The sequence below is a fragment of the Corylus avellana genome, chromosome ca1 (assembly GCF_901000735.1).
Source record: "Corylus avellana chromosome ca1, CavTom2PMs-1.0".
In the NCBI taxonomy this organism is placed as follows: domain Eukaryota; kingdom Viridiplantae; phylum Streptophyta; class Magnoliopsida; order Fagales; family Betulaceae; genus Corylus; species Corylus avellana.
In genome coordinates, this window is record NC_081541.1 from 40462339 (window position 1) to 40478986 (window position 16648).

General features: G+C 34.3%; 1 protein-coding gene across 1 annotated transcript; it reads right to left on the minus strand.

Annotated features, from left to right (window-relative positions):
* Positions 1-4881: 4881 nt before the first annotated feature.
* LOC132188831 (transcription factor UNE10) lies at positions 4882-10568 on the minus strand. The gene is made up of 6 exons (XM_059603397.1): positions 10280-10568; positions 9433-10159; positions 9096-9194; positions 8728-8793; positions 6127-6480; positions 4882-5578 (listed from the first exon to the last, which is right to left on the minus strand). The coding sequence occupies exons 1-6, from the start codon at positions 10480-10482 to the stop codon at positions 5483-5485; spliced, it is 1545 nt and encodes a 514-aa protein (XP_059459380.1). The 5' UTR covers positions 10483-10568; the 3' UTR covers positions 4882-5482.
* Between the last annotated feature and the right edge of the window lie 6080 nt (positions 10569-16648).

Genomic DNA, 16648 nt, shown 5'->3' on the forward strand with positions numbered 1-16648 from the left:
CAATTAAGCAGTAGAAACAGCCGGAGAGGAGATGAATGGCACAACATGATGGAAGGAAATATCGCAGAGAGGCCAAAGTTGCTGATCTAGTCGAAGAATACCTACAAACATAAATTTTTTAAAAAAAAAAATTAAATTTTTTTTAAAAAAAAAAAAAAAAAAAAAAAAAAAAAAAAAAGAGAAGGGGAAGGGGAGAGGAGGAGGGAGCAGATCTCCTCTCAAAACTATTTTATGAGGAGAAGGGACGAGAGACGGCTTATCAAATAATTATCTTCATTTTTCTCTTACTAAAAATTTAAATTTAATTTTACCTTTATATTACATCAATTATTTCTTATTAATATTCAAACAAAAAAAATTCACGAAAAAACTTTTACCAAATGCATGATTTTCACATAAAACATTTTTCGTTTTCATTATGTTAATGAAGCTAAATCACAATAATAACATTAACGCATTTACTTTTTCGATTTATGGTTAGTTTTCCTGTAGAATTAAATATTCACCAATATGAAATGTGAAAATTGAATTTGTGGCGACTTTTTAAATAGCCAATATCAATATTTTAGATATTAAGTAAATTTTCCCACCTCATCCTGAAAAGGGGCCTAAGGGTGCGTTTGGGAGTGCGTTTTTTAAAAAATAATCTACGATTTTAAACCAAATCGCAACTTTAGGATGTTTGGGATTGCGATTTTAAAAACGCAAATTTTAAAATCGCAAAAAAATCTGCGATTTTCATAAGCTGATTAGAAGGTGCTTATTTGAAAAAGTGCGAATTTAAAACAAAATCACGATTTCTATTAAAAAGATATTTGGAGCAATAGTTACTTTTTTTAGAACGTGAATAAAAAAAATACCAAGAATACCCACCTAAAATATATTAAAACCCTTCTTTTCTCTTTTTTTTTTTCTTCATCCTCTCTGTCTTGTTCATCCTCATTGGTAATTTGGTCATGAAACCGTAATTATATGCTAATATTATCCAAACACTCAATTGATAAAAAAAAGTAATTTTTAGTATGTTTTACCAAACGCCTGTGCAATTTTTAAAAACTCAATTTTTAAAATCGCACTTATTAAAATCGCACTCCCAAACGGGCCCTAAATATCAAAAGCTTTTATGTCGTCATCCTCCCAAAAGGACAAGAATTTAATGTAAGATATGGACACACATATAAGGCTTCCTGAGGGTACCTAAGCTGTTTTTAGATGGGCAAATTTGTTAGTTTAAGACTGTTTTGATTCAGATTTTCTAGGTATTGCATACCATGTAATATTTTCTTTTTTCTTTTTCAATCGCTCATTTATATTATAGGTATATCGCTTACTAAACTAGGAATGACTCAGTTGTTTTCAGAAAATTTGTTAGTTTATGATTGTCCCGATTCAAATTTCCCAAGTATTACATGGGCGTAATATATATATATATATATATATATATATATATTTTCTTCTTTGGACCGCTCATTTATACTATAAGTATATTGTTTCTTGAAATAGGGGTGGGGTGTCTTAGCTGTTTTTAGGTGAGCAAATTTGTCAATTCACAATTATTCCGATTCATATTTTCTAGGCATTATATGGGGTGTAATAATTTTTTTCTGGAGCGCTCATTTATATTATAAGTATACTACTTTCTAAACTAAAGATGACTCGGCTGTTTTCAGGTGAACAAATTTGTAAGTTTACGGCTATCCCGATTCAAATTTCCTAGGTATTGCATGGGGTGTAATAATTTTTTTTAACGCTCATTTATATTACAAGTATACTGCTTCCTAAACTAGAGATGACTCAAGTGTATTCAAGTAAGAAAATTTGTTATTTTATGGCTATCCTGATTTAGATTCCCTAGGTATTGCATGGGATGTGATAATTTTTTCTGAACCACTCATTTATATTACAAATATACTGCTTCCTAAATTAGGGACGACTCAGTTGTTTTCAGGTGAGCAAATTTGTTAGTTTACGACTATCCCGATTATTACAATGTATTGCATGGAGGGTACATAATAAATTTTCTCTAGACCATTCGTTCTACATGAACAATCAAGATCATGCCAACAATTCCAAAAAAAAAAAAGGAGTTGGATAGTTTTGGTGCCCCAGAAGGACGTTCTAGGGTGACCGACAACCCATAGACCCCACATAAACCGCCCAACTCACTTTATTTCCTTTTTATATTTTGTTTCGCATTAACGCTGGCACGATATGAATCGTTCATTTAAAATAAACAGTCCAAGAAAAATTGATTGCAGCCTAGCCTATATGCAATACCTTGATAATATATATTGGAATCCCGACAGTTCTATACAGTCCCATTTGCATCAGCAATTGAGAAAGATGGCACTAGTTGAATAAGAGAATCTGATAAAGAGGATTATGATTGTTTGGAAATTGGCCAAAAGGACAAGATTCCCGAAGGAGGCAAAGATCCTAGATTTTCAACGTAATGCATGTGGTGATCTCATAGTCCAAGCGTTTCCTTTCCTCTCCAATCATTTACATTTGCTCTTATTATATCTCTTCTTTCATACCCATCACCTTCATCTACACTTCACACGCCCCAATCCACATTGATGGACACTACACAGCTACTTGTGTAACATATGTTGGGGTCCCATTGAGAAAAAGGAGAACAAGTACTATTTTTTCACACAAATATTTGTATCTAATGAAGAAGATGAAAAAGAAAATGGAGGGGAAAAGATGGAAGGAAAAAAGAGAGGGAAAAAGAGGGTTCAATTATTGCTTTCTATTTGTATGGTTCCATACTTCCATTGACTAAACATCATGTTAAAATCATGGAGTTTGCAGTGCTATTATAGCCAATGATTGGGATTTTTAGTAATCTTTTGCTCAAATTTTTAGCAATTTAATGAGACAATACATTCTAAGAAAATTCATACGAACCACCTACCCAAATTAATTTTGAACTGTGTAGCTACTTACTCTAATAAGTAGACTTTCATTTACTCTTCCATTGACTGTACATCATGTTAAACCATGGAGTTTGTAGTGCTATTATAGTCAATGATGACAATAACTCTTCCATTGATGAGATTTTCGGTAATTTTTTGCTCAAGTTGTTAGAAATTAAGGTGATATATTGTGAGAGAGTTCATATGAACTCACTTATCCAAATAAATTTTGGGTTGTCCGACCACTTGCTTGAACAAGTAGACTCTTTCATTTACATATATTGTTTAAATTACTAGCAATTTGATTTTTTTTTAAAAAAAAATGCTGAAAATCCTTATTCACCTTACGAAAGCCTTAAACATATTAAAGTGTGATTAAGTCATGAGATTAGACGTGGAACATGCATGATGCACATGTGTTTCTTATCATGTTAGATTTAAAAAAATAAAAAAATAAAAAGAAACACAATTAACATCCGAAAAAGAAAAACAGTTTCATTAGAAAGTCCAAACGCAGAATGATTTCCCTTTTAATTCATTTAAATAGAAAACTCTATTTGTTATACTATTAATTTAACTATTATTTCTTATGATTTAACAAAATATCATACTAAAAATTATGAGTTCGATATGAGTTAAATATTTTATATGTTGTGCTCTTATTTGATGAGCAAGAGTATTAAAATATTAATTTAATAATTAAATTTATTATTTTTTATCTGTCTAAAATTTTAGAGTGATTTAATATTATTAAGATGCATTGCATGTATACTACCTTGTAATTTGTTTTCTGGGCATGTTTGAATATTCTAGTAATTATCTCTGTGGGACATCTTAGTTATTACCACAAGAAGAAAATTTTAATTCAGCATGCCCCATCAAATCAGACCTGACATCAGGAACGTGCTTTTCTGACATACCTCCAACAGGGTTTTGAACCTAAATATACGTTACTTTGAATTTGAATCTTAATTTTCTTATCCAAAAACTGTATTCCTGTTTGTTAACATCTCCTGGAAAGTTTTACAGATTGTCATATCAGTTGTTCATCATTCATAGATTAGAATCCTTATTAGATTTGACTACCAAAAAATAAAATTAATCAAGCTCATATTCTACAAATCGTACTACAATATTAATTATGTAATATAAATAGAATCATAATCCGTATCATGTTTGACCATATCTACAGAAAAGAATTAATTTCGTATTTGACAACATTCTATAAGAAATATTCCCATGTGTAAAATATTTGTAATAATTGTAATTTCATGATTTTTGTCCGATTATGTATGTCGGTATAAAGAAAGAATTCCTCCTTTCGCTTTCTCAGTTAAGTAGTAAATTCATAACTACCTTATTATAAATGCTAGAATTTTGAACCTATTTACCATATTCTTTAGGGTAATGATATTCTTCACACCTATTTTATACTAGCTGATGTTGCGTATTTTAAGTGGCTTTTCTTTTATTTTTTTGGCCGCTTGAAACATATCGCGTCTGCCAATATAAAATGTGTGATATATGAGTGTGAAGAATAACATTTTCCTATTTTGTATCGTGTTTTTAGAGGAACCGAAACTCACTAGAAATCTCCTCCATTTTTCTCGGCAATCAAATGGATAATGGAACCAAGACAATTCATTCATAATGCAATGAGCTTACCTTATCTGCACTCCATTTTTACTAGAAAGGCTAAAATATTGGCTTTTGTCATGAAGTGTTTGCAGAGGGCTAAAGTCAATTCATCTATTATGGCGGCAATGTATGTGGAACCCTCATGAAAGATATATGTGCCGAACCTTTAATACAGTTGACAGAAAACAGCATCCAATCATTTATATGTTCATCTTTAGGCAAACATTGCATGTTAGATGTCTTCCCTGAGCATCTAAATAAGAAATTTGTGGGACAGGAGAGAGCTACTGATACATCAATTGATAGAAATTAGACATTTGAGTGCATGGTGAAGTGATCATGTAATGGACCATATTTGACTGATTACAAGCATTAAAAGAGGATTTTGTATGTTCGTTGCAAATAATACAAGTAAAAATATGCTACAACATTGGGTTTTCGAGTGTCGTTAGGAGTAATACAGCTTTTATTACAGGTCCTCTACAGACTGATCGACATAGTAGTTCACGTGACATTTACCATGTTGGCCGCTGATGGATCAGATGAAATTGAGCAGTCATTGCGTCAGCAAGAAAGAACAAAAGGGGAGTGAAAAAAATGAAGATACATCTTTCATTCAAAAATACAAACGCATCACGGAGGTCCCAAATTAATCGGTTGAAAGGCAAAAAGAGAATATTGTACACCAAATGCGCCAACTATTCACTAATTGGTTACCCTCCAAAAAAAGGGCACCATTTTTAGCTATTTCCTTCTCTGTTGGAGCTAATATACACTAACACTCGCAACATATAGAAACACCATGCCTTGTATGCCCTTGCAGCAACACAAAACTGTATCAATTGCATGCACCCAACTTTTCATTTTTTCTCCATAGGTAGTAGGCATTGCAAGCAACAAGGCATGCATATATACCAGAAAGCTTAGCTCTTAGAATTAGAAGGTGGTGGTTGATGCTGCTGCTGCTGCTGCTGCTGGTACATGGCAGCCATCCTGCTGTAAGCATCCATGGTCATTGGCTGCAATAAACTTTGTATTACTCACTTTATTTTCGATCTCACAGATCATCAGGCTCTTGTACTTACAAAATCTCTAAAATACAGACACATTGTAAAAAAAATTCTAACAAATATTATCAGATCATCAGAAAGCAGAAGTAATGGAACCAAACTAACTGGTTTAGCTACTGTTGGAATTTACAAAGAAAAGTTTGTGTACTTGAAAAAATAAGAGGTACTGTATCTTTTACCATTACTATTTAAACTGTGTCAAGAGCTATAAGCTACATATAATTGCTTGTGTTTTGTCATGATCTAAAATAGTAAACACTCTGTTGATGCAAAGATTAAGTATGATTTGACTCTTGTAATGACCTGATGGCAATAAGTAAGCAACAATTGACCCAGCCCTTGTAGTTCCAATAAAACCAACTTGGTGCTTTGTAATCATTGCAAGAAAAGCCAAAGAAAAAAGGAAATATAAACAGAAAAAACTCCTCAAAATCAATAATTTAATGAACAAGTGAATGGTATCTAGCTAAATTGTCAACTGAAACTGACATGCATACCTGTGATTGGCATGCCAGGAAAGCGGACAAGGGGTCCGGCATTACCGCTGCTGAGGTGGCAGCTTGTAACCGGTCACCGCCGGAGCCATCCCAGGAGGTAATGGGCATGAAGGCGGTAGGGTGAAGAACAGGAGAGATGCCAGCGATGTTGGGGCGGTTGATGTCAATGCCCATGCCAAGGCCGATGCCCATACCCATCCCCATGCCTAGTGGAGCCATCATGGACATGGGAAGTTGTTGCATGGTCATTGGCATCATCATTGGTTGCATATTCATTCTGCTCATCATATTCACTTGAGCTTGCAGTTGCTTTAGATATTCAATTACTTCGTCAAGCATCGACGCCTTATCAGTCTGCAATAAATCAAGAAAGTATGCAGAGTGAATACCAATCAGTGCAGGTGCTCCAAAACTATTTAGTATTGTCTCTCATAAAGTTCATGGCTTGGAATGAAATTAATGTTGAATTTTGCAATGCAAGAAAGTATGCAGAGTCAATGTATATATATATCCTCTAAAACTAGCTATATAGCATCAACAAACTTGTAAAACTAGTGTATACGACAAAGGTTTGTTTCGTAAACTCTTTAGAGGGTGGTCATTGCTCTTTAGTTGTGATGCAACATAAAGCTAAAAGTAGTTTTGAGCGTTTTATGTTTTCCTGCTAAAACTGTCCTAAAAAAGTGTTGTCAAACGAGCTCAACAAACTTGTAAAACTAGTGTCTACGACAAAGGTTTGTTTCGCAAACTCTTTAGAGGGTGCTCTTTGCTTTTTAGTTGTGATGTGACATAAAGCTAAAAGTAGTTTTGAGGGTTTTATGTTTTCCTGCTAAAACTGTCCTAAAAAGTGCTGTTAAACGAGCTCAACAAACTTGTAAAACTAGTGTCTACGACAAAGGTTTGTTTCGTAAACTCTTTAGAGGGTGCTCTTTGTGTTTTAGTTGTGATGCGACATAAAAATAAAAGTAGTTTTGAGCGTTTTATGTTTTCTTGCTAAAACCGTCCTAAAAAGTGTTGTCAAACGAGCTCATACTTCTCTCTCTGCATTATAGTTTTCCACTGCTTTTATGTACTTAAATTTTCTAGGCAGAAGCCACAAGTACATAGTAGGACTTCTTATAAGCTATAGCTGAGATAGAGAAAAAGAAACTTGACCCCCATATGCAGAAACCTGTCTAATTAACCCCAAGCTAGCTTGAGAGCCTGCAAGATTCAGCACCCGACATATTTGACCTTGTTACTTTAAAGATGTGTACCACATAAAAAGTCACAGTACCCTCTCTCCCTCTCTCCCCCCACAGAAAGTTTTAGAAATTTAGATTAATAACATGGAAATGAGTGATTTCAGACAAACATAATTAGGGCCTACCAATTGAAGGATTTGTTTGGGAGCAGGTCGTTGTCTCCATACCCAACAGCTTTCTGTCAAATTGTCCCCCATAGCATGCAACTAGCTGCATATGTGGACTAGGATCATCGGATTCAGTCCCACAATTCCCACAGCCATTTGTGTGCAAAATAAGCTTGGACCACATCTATTGCATTCACTGTCACCCATCTAATCTTAAATCTTTCAAGCTATGAGTAGTATCTTATTGTGTGAAAATTAGAAGAGTATCCTCATCTCTAGCCACCTGTTTTTCCTTTTCTTTTTCTTTTTTTAGATTTTTCATCAATGGTTAATTTAGCGATTTTGCCCCCAACAAGAGGGAAAAAAAAAATCAATAAAAAATATAATATGAGTGCTGCTAGAGATAATACAACTTTTACTATAAGTTTCTTACAAACTGACGTGGTGGTTTATGTGGCACTTACCAACAAGAGGTAAGTAGTCTCTAATAGACAAAACAAAACCTTAAAGAAAATCCACCTAACACAGTAAGGAAAATCATTGGCTAGTTTGGCAACACTCTTGAGAGCAACTTTTTACTTTTTAGCCAAAGAAAGAAAAAATAAAAAAAATAAAAAAAATAACAAACAACTCAACACAAAAAAACATTCAAAAACAACTTTCACCTTTACATCATATTCATGTCACAACTAAAAAGCAAAATCATCGGCTCATTTGGCAACACTCTTTAGAATAGCTTTTTGCATTTTAGCCAAAGAAAAAAAAAACACATTAACAAACCATTCAACACACAAAATACTCATAAACAACTTTCACCTTTACGTAACGTCACAACCAAAAAGCGGTAAAAAAAAAAAGAAAAAACCATTAAAAAGCATTACCAAACAAGCCAACCATCCATAAATGAAATTTCTAGAACAAGATCCATCATGTTACGGATGCCATCCCATGAAAAAATCATTCCTCATAATTATCCAGGGGCCCTTTGATCATCCACCGACTGCATATTAAATGGAGATGGTAACATCGAGGAGCAAATTTCTACTAGTTTGGCATTTTTCTCTCACAATTTAAAGTTTTGCAAGGATTGTAATAGAAAAAAACAAAAACAGAAACAGTACGATTGTTTAGTTAAAAGTAGGCCTGAAAAAAAAAAGAAAATAAAAAATAAAAAATAATTGTAAAAGCACTAGTAAGAAAAAGAAAACACATGAGTTGAGACAGAAATGGCCAAATATGGAACTGCATACCTTACTCGAATTGGGGACCAGCTTCTGCAGTGTCTTCATTCTTTGATTTATTTTATCTCTCCTTTTCTGAAACAATTAAAAAACATTTTAAAATTGAATACACTCCACAATCCTCCCCAGCTTCTTGGAGAATCCCGTCTTTAAAAGTAAGATGTGTCACTTGAACATATGAGACTTCCCATACGCTAAGTCCGACCCGGTTTATAAAAAAATCATGAGATCCATCTCAAATTTAATGATGATTTTTTATTCACTCTAATGAAACCCAATCATATCACTGGAGTAGAACTAAAAGAAATGGCAACTTTTCCAGATATGCTAAATTAATGTCTTATGAGAGAGAGAGAGAGAGAGAGAGCAGAGCATACACGTTCAGATTGGTTATGAATGGCAGCAGCCCTACTCCTTTTGGTAGAAACAGAGGATTTTCCATTACCCTTCTTTTTGTCCTCATCGCCTGCCTCCCTCTTCACAAATTGTACACCATGAACCATAAAAAAAAAACAAAAGAAAATCAGACAAATAAATATAAAAAATAAACCATAAAAAGATAATATACAAGCTATGTTATTTAATAAATTTTAATATAATTAAAATGATGTGAAAATAAAAATTAATTTTAAGAGCCGATAAACCGACTGTATAAAATAGCTATAAACCAAGTCGGTTGAAACAAAAGGAAAATCATTATTAGCACATGCTTGCCTGAGGTGAGCTATGGCAAACGGAGTCATGGTCATCGGCGGTGGTGGTGGCCTTTGTTGTGCAGGGCTTGCCGGCGGAGCTGGTGTGTTCCGGGGAGCCAAGCGACGTAGAAGTAATCCCAATACCGAGGTCTATATCACACGTGTCAAGCGTTACATGCTGACTATCCATCCCGCACGTGGCGCTCCCAGTGACGCTCTGGTCTCTGCTGCTCCACTCCGCAGGAGCACGCGCCTCCGCCGCGCGTCTCCCCGCGAAGACCATGTCCACGTCTTTCTCGTTCGTCCCCCCACCACCACCACCGTCAGCAGCTCCGCTGCAGGACCCGACACGTGTAGAGCACCCGACCACGCACGTGCCGAGCCCGTCCTTGACCTGCCCCTGGTCAACGTCGGAGGTCCTGTTGGAACAGGGCACGAGCGCGTCCATAGTCATAGTATTCGAGGCGGCGGCGGCGGCGGCCGCAGCCGCCACGGCCCGGTGGTGGTGGTCGAACCACGGAACCAAGTCTTCGACGCCGGCTCCGTTGAACGGCTTCCGGTTGGGCGGCGGCAATCGAGTGGCTTGGTTCACTATGGATTCCAAAGTTCCGCTGGCTCGCGGCTTCTCCCAAGTACTGTACTTGGATGCAGAGGTGGTGGACTTTACCGGCACACGTGGCGGTCCTAAGCCGTGCATAGCTAGCTGGCCGTTCTCCCACGTCAGCTCCGCAACTTCATAGTCCAGCCTGTTTTATCATACAAAACAAATGATTCAGAATTACCTCCCGCCGCCATATTTTTCCGAACGGCAATATATATATATATATAGAGAGAGAGAGAGAGAGAGAGAGAGAGAGAGGGAGTACATGGGGACGTCAGGGGCGGTGGAATTGGAGTGAGAGCGGAGGGAAAGCCTGGTAGGGTTGGGATTGTCGTCGAAATCCCAGCTGGGAACACACTGGCTCATTCTGGAAGGAGGGGTTGCCGGAGGCAACGGGTGTTCCGGGGAGGAAGGAGAAAAGGGTATTTCTCTCTTTCGCTTATGTTTTAGCCTTGAATCAGATTTCATGTGTTTGAGAGGGAGAGAGAGAGAGCGAGAGAGAGAGATAGATTCTAGTCCACAGGTACAGAATACAGAAAAAGTTTCATATTATTTATGGAGAGAGAGAGAGGTTTGGGTATCTATCGCAAGACTTTGACTACAGTCTCAGCGTTTGCTTTATGCCTTTATCCATAAAAACATAAAGATTTATGAAAAAAAAGTAAATAAAAATAGTAAACAAAAAGATGTGGACTGTGAATAATCTTTGCAAATTGCACAAAGGAGTGAAGTACGTTTTTCTTCCTTCTATGAAAAAGAAAAAAATTATATATATATATATATATGAAAAACAACCACATCAACTTTCTCAAACTGGTTCACTTGTCAATTGTCAGCCCCCATCTTTTATCGAGGCCTAGGTTCTCCTCGTGGAATTATCTATTCAAATAGGCTATTTAACATCTTAAAATAAGTTTTATATGTAATTTTATATTATGTATTTAAATTTTTAATATTTTAAATAGATAATTATTGTTAATCGTTATTCGGATTAGAAAGACAAAAGTAAGGTATATTTGCTAATTTATTTAATTAAGTATTTTTATTTTTAGTTTGAAAATGTATTCTCAAATAATATAAAGGTAAAAACTGTTTTTTTTTTATTAAGAGTATTTTTTGTATTTGGATGGTATGTTAATTTTTTTTACTTTTTTATTTTTTATAACAAGTCTTTTTCTTCATTCATTTCTTATAAAAAAAAATAGTATGTTGTTCTATATCATAAATACAATGAGTAATTTCGTTCCATATCAAGAGTCATACAAGCATAGTGAAGATGATAAAATTAGCCCCAAACATATTTAAGTACATGAGAAACAAATTCATATTTAAGTATTTGAATGTCACTGTCCTAATTAGTCTCCAAATCTGCAGTATATTCCAGCAAATCATGTTTATATATATTGTCCGATCATCAGAACTTTTCAATAATGATAATTCTTGTGTCATCTGTCAATTATTTGCTCCCAAAAAAGAATTAGGAAGAAAAACGAAAGGCATATCGGAGATCTAAGACCTCTATTATGAGGATTTCATGTAAACAAAACCTTAAAACCCGACTAAAGGTAATCAAAACCCCAGTTAGGAGAAAAAATTTCAACCCAAAGATTGCTGGAGAAAGCAAATCTAAAAATAAGACAAACAATAACTGTTATAGTAACATGTGTGTCACTATACTCTCCACTCAGAAGAAGAAAATAGTTGGGGAGGATTCCCTCCTCCTAGAATGATTATCCTTGGTTTTTTTTTTTTTTTTTTTCTAGTGTTAATTTTTTTTAATTGACAAATTAAGAAATAAATAAATACTTATTTTGTTATACAAAGAAAAAGTTTATTTAAAATTGTTATCTCTACTGTATGTCTTCTTTTCTTTCCCGAAACAACAAATATCTTTTCATTTTCTTTTTTCAAAAATTTCATTGAAAAAATGCGAAAGATATTTTGAGAAAACGAAAGATATTTTGAAATTAATTCTTTTTTATTAAAATCATGTCCTACATTTATCTTAAATCGGTGAAAGAGTACTTACTAAAGAAGGCATACATTTAATTTGGCAAGTCAAAGAGAGGAGACATTGACCGAATTAAATTTCATAAAACAGTAAGAAGACAAAGTTCTATTATAATATATAAGTGGGAAAAATATATATTTCCAACATTCCAATGGCTTCCTTTGCTAAAATTTGTATTTTAACACTATATATATATATATATATATATATATATATATATATATTAAGAATATGTTTGGAATTGCGTTTTAGAAATAGAGTTTTTAAGTTAAAAAGTTTTTTTTTTTGCAAAAACTTCATTTTTAAACTTATGCCGAATGTGCATTTTGGCCATTTTTTAGCTTTTTGGATCTTTAAAAGCACTTTCAATTTTTTTTATCAAACTAATATATATATTTTTTTTTCAAATAGACTTTTTAAGTGTTAAACGCACTTTTAAACCCCTCAAACGCACACCCAAACCAGCCCTAACAATATAAACACAAAATACTCTTGAAAACACAAAGTCAACTTCTACTTTTATGTCATATTAAAATATTTTTTTCAAACCCAAAACAAAAAATGTCTCACAAAACAAATTAACAAACCGAGGACATCGACATCATGTTTCAAAGTGTCCGAATCCCGCATCCTAAATGAGCAAAATACCTTTAGATCCACCCTCTTAAACTGTTCAAATTTGAAAACCCAATAATAGGTAATTCTCACACACACATATATATATATATATATATATATATATAGAGAGAGAGAGAGAGAGAGAGAGCATGTTTTTTTAGACCACCTTGATCCACAGGATATACATGAGAAGTGATATATGTGTTTTACTCCTATCACTTCTCATGTATATCCTGTGGATCAAGGTGGTCTAGAAAAACATGCTAGAGCTGCCGACTCAACCAGCCCCCATTTAAAGTTGAGTTGTCGAAATGACTTGACCTTCTAATTGTTAGTTAAGATGTCGCCCATGAGGGTTTAGACAAACGTTGTCATTTTAAAGGTGATTCAATTTCTTGTCAATACGTTTTTGGTTTCCCAATGGTCAATTTATAACAACAGTAATTATTTAATCCAGGAAAGAGAAAAAGGATATAAAAATAATTACAAAAATTAAAAATAAAAAACACAGCGGAAAAGGAAGAACAAAACAAAAGCTATATTTGAGTCTGTCATCAAACGGAGAACAAAACAATTCTCTGACATAATCAAAAGCAGAAACACTTTTTTTGCCAAATGAAGCCATTGTTTTTTTTTCTTTTTTTTCTTTTTTTAAAAAAAAGACATTTTTTTATTATGCAAGCCATCTTCAAAGTCACGACTTTTATTTTTTATTTTTTACATGTCTGCACAAGAGGGAGAGAGAGATTCGACTTAGTGACCTCAGCTTTATTTGGCGTAGTCTCAGCCGATTGAGTTACCTCTTAGAGACCAAAGTCACGACTTTTAGAACATTTAAATTTGACTCAATAAATATTTAGTTAAAAAACACATTTTTTTTATTAGCTATACCTACATCCAACTCAATATTTTAGCTATTCGCTTACACTTTTCTATTTAAAATATTATTTATTTATCTATTTTTTCTATTTCAAGAAAAAAATAAAGAGCAAGATTATTTTTATTATTAATATAAATAAAGATTTGTTGAGCTACAGTACTCAGGTAGCAGCTGAACAAATCCTTAGTCATTTTATTGAGCTGGATGTGAAGCATTTTTTGTTATATTGCTAATTAAAATAGCCAAAAAGCTAATTTGTTGAGGCCAATGTAAATGATCTAAGTTTCTCCAAAATTAAATTGGAAAAATATTAAGGCCGTCAATTCTTTATACAATCTGTAAATTTTATATGAACTTAATACAAAATTAATCGATTAAGGTTAAAAGGTTTGATTCATTTAATTAAATAAAATCATATTGGGGCTCATGCATATAATCTTCTTATACTCGTATTTTGACGTGACTCGAATTCGACACGTGAGATGTAGGGATAATGATAATTTTTTTTATATGACCCGCAAATCGAGCACGAACCAAACATGAAATAAGCCAATTATGATTACAGTTAAATTATCTATATCTCGACACAATCTAAATCCAACATGCAAATACGAATCGCTATAGGTGCTTATTGATCCCACCTTTAGCTAATATGTGAATTAAAGTAATTTTCAAAAGAGAAAATATATATATATATATATTACGCTCTACGGCGGGGGAGTGTAAAATTTTGAGGGTTAATTTATAGATGTTGGCAAACGTTAGAAAAAATAAAATAAAAAATTACAGATGTTGGCAAAGGTTCGGCGGAAGTCCAACGTCGTAAATTGCCGTGATTTAACATAGGACAAGCGAAAGCCAGGCTGGTCCAAGCTACGTCAGGGCCTTTGAGTCTGTCTGTGAACAAGGGCTTCACCGGCCAGGTACATTGAATTCTCTGGGCCTTAACATTTTGCTGGCCACTCGTCCTAGATTTTGCAGTCGCCTCCATTTGATTTGCATTGAGCCAATGAGAATCAACTACGGCTCCCTTGATTTCTTCAATTGTCTTAACAATCTAGTTTTTTTTTTGTTTTTACCAATATAGTATTGATTGAGGTTGCAATGTTCTTCTTTTTCCATTAAAAAGACATAAATGCCCATAAATTTTTTTTACAAAAAAAGGGCAAACAAAATTAAAAATTCCAGGGAAGGTTGTGGATTAGTTTTGTCTTTTTTGGATTTTTAGGTGTATTTTTCTTTTTGAGATATTTTAAGGGTATTTTTATTTTTTTAAGAGGCAAAAAGGGGTCATTGTAACCGTGAGAAATTATAACGACGATGGTAAATTGATAGGGATAAATCTATGTCATTAGGGAAAAATTTACTTAACTCTTTTAACTAAACTTTCTTCACTTTTGCAATCTCCCCCCTCTCCCTCTCAAAGTTCAAAAACTCTAATTCAGTTATCAAACTTTTAAAAATTTGCAATCTCACCATTATGAGGGATAAGAAATTCTCAAAATACTCTCATTTAAAATAAATAAATAAATAAATAATTGTAATTTAAGAGTACTTTATAATTTTATAAAGTTTATAGGGGTATAAGGGTCATTTTACATTTTGACCGTCTGATTTAACCTCAAACCCTAATAGGAGGTGAGATTGCCAAAAATGGTAAATTGATATGGCAGTTCATTTGGTCTTCAATCTGTTGGTAAACCTGGAAAGCAAGAAATGCAAAAGCATTTGATAAGGTGGAACTTGAACCTTGGTGGATTATTGCTAAAGTAAATGTCCATAAATCTGATTATATTGTTAGAATAATAACAAACATGCTAGAAAATTAGAATACAAACAAATAATTACGAGGCATCTCTTTGATATTTTTTAATCCATTATATTGTAAAATAATAGCACCAAATGATTCTTCCACTCTTCCCTCCCTCCTTTCTAAAGGTGGATGTCAATAGGACAACCCAAATTCTTCCACTAATGAAAATATAGGTTTTATGTATGTGGAGAGGAATGGGAAAATAGCCTATATATATATATATATATATATATATATATATATATATATAATGAGAAACATTCTATACTCATTCATTGATAAAAAGTCGCAAACAAGAGCTCTTACAAATAGAGCAAAAAACTCTAAAAGCAAATCATAGCCGAAGCTACAACAACATACCAATCAACCATAACCAAAAACATCCGCTAACCCATAACTATTCATCAGGTTTAATATCAGATATGCACCAAACAGACATAATCTAATGCATAGGTAGTGCTTATTCCTCAGCCCTGAGAGCAAAGAACCCCCGTGTCGAAACTCATCCTCCTCAACCCAAAAGTCAGGATATTGTTCACATCTACAACCCAAGGTCTGGACCAAAGCAGTAACGGGTAGATCAAAGAGAGAGAATAGAGCCTTATTACAACCAAAAAATAGGAAAGAAAAACGTACAGGGAAATAAAGGGAAAAAAAAAGAAGGAAAATACAAGCAACAACAGAGAAAAACAGAAAAACAACAATAGGAAACCAACAATACAGGGAAAAAACAAGAAAAACACACTATGCGAATAAAGGCAGCCGGAAAGAAGCCGATTGCGTGCTGGCCGAAAACCGACGCAGAAGGTGGCATTGGAAGTTCATCATGGTAGGGACGTGTGAAAAGACCCAGCAGCAGATGATGGGCGGCAAAGCAGGTGCGAAAGAGATCTGCGGCACACACAAAACAATCAGGGGAGAGAGTTTGAGTGAATCCCCCAAGAGCAGCACCCACAAAGTGTACCAAATAAACAGAAGCAATAAAATAACAACACACCAAAATAAACAGCAAAAAAAAAAAAAAAGGCAGAAAAAGGAAAGCAAACTACTCAAATCATAAACAAACAACATAACCATAATCGGAGAGAACAGAAACTCAAAACACAGCCGGAGAGACAGATCCAGTGCAAAAAGTGGGATGGGCACAGTCGGATCCGGTTTGCAAGGTGGTGGGGCATGCATCGAGGTGGAGGGTGGAGGGCAGTAGATCGGGCAAAGAAGCACTGATCCATAGCCAAACCCGATCCAGCAAAAGATGTAGCAGAAGGTGATGGCGGGGGAGGAAAGCAGCAAGGTGGAGAAAGGCTAGGCG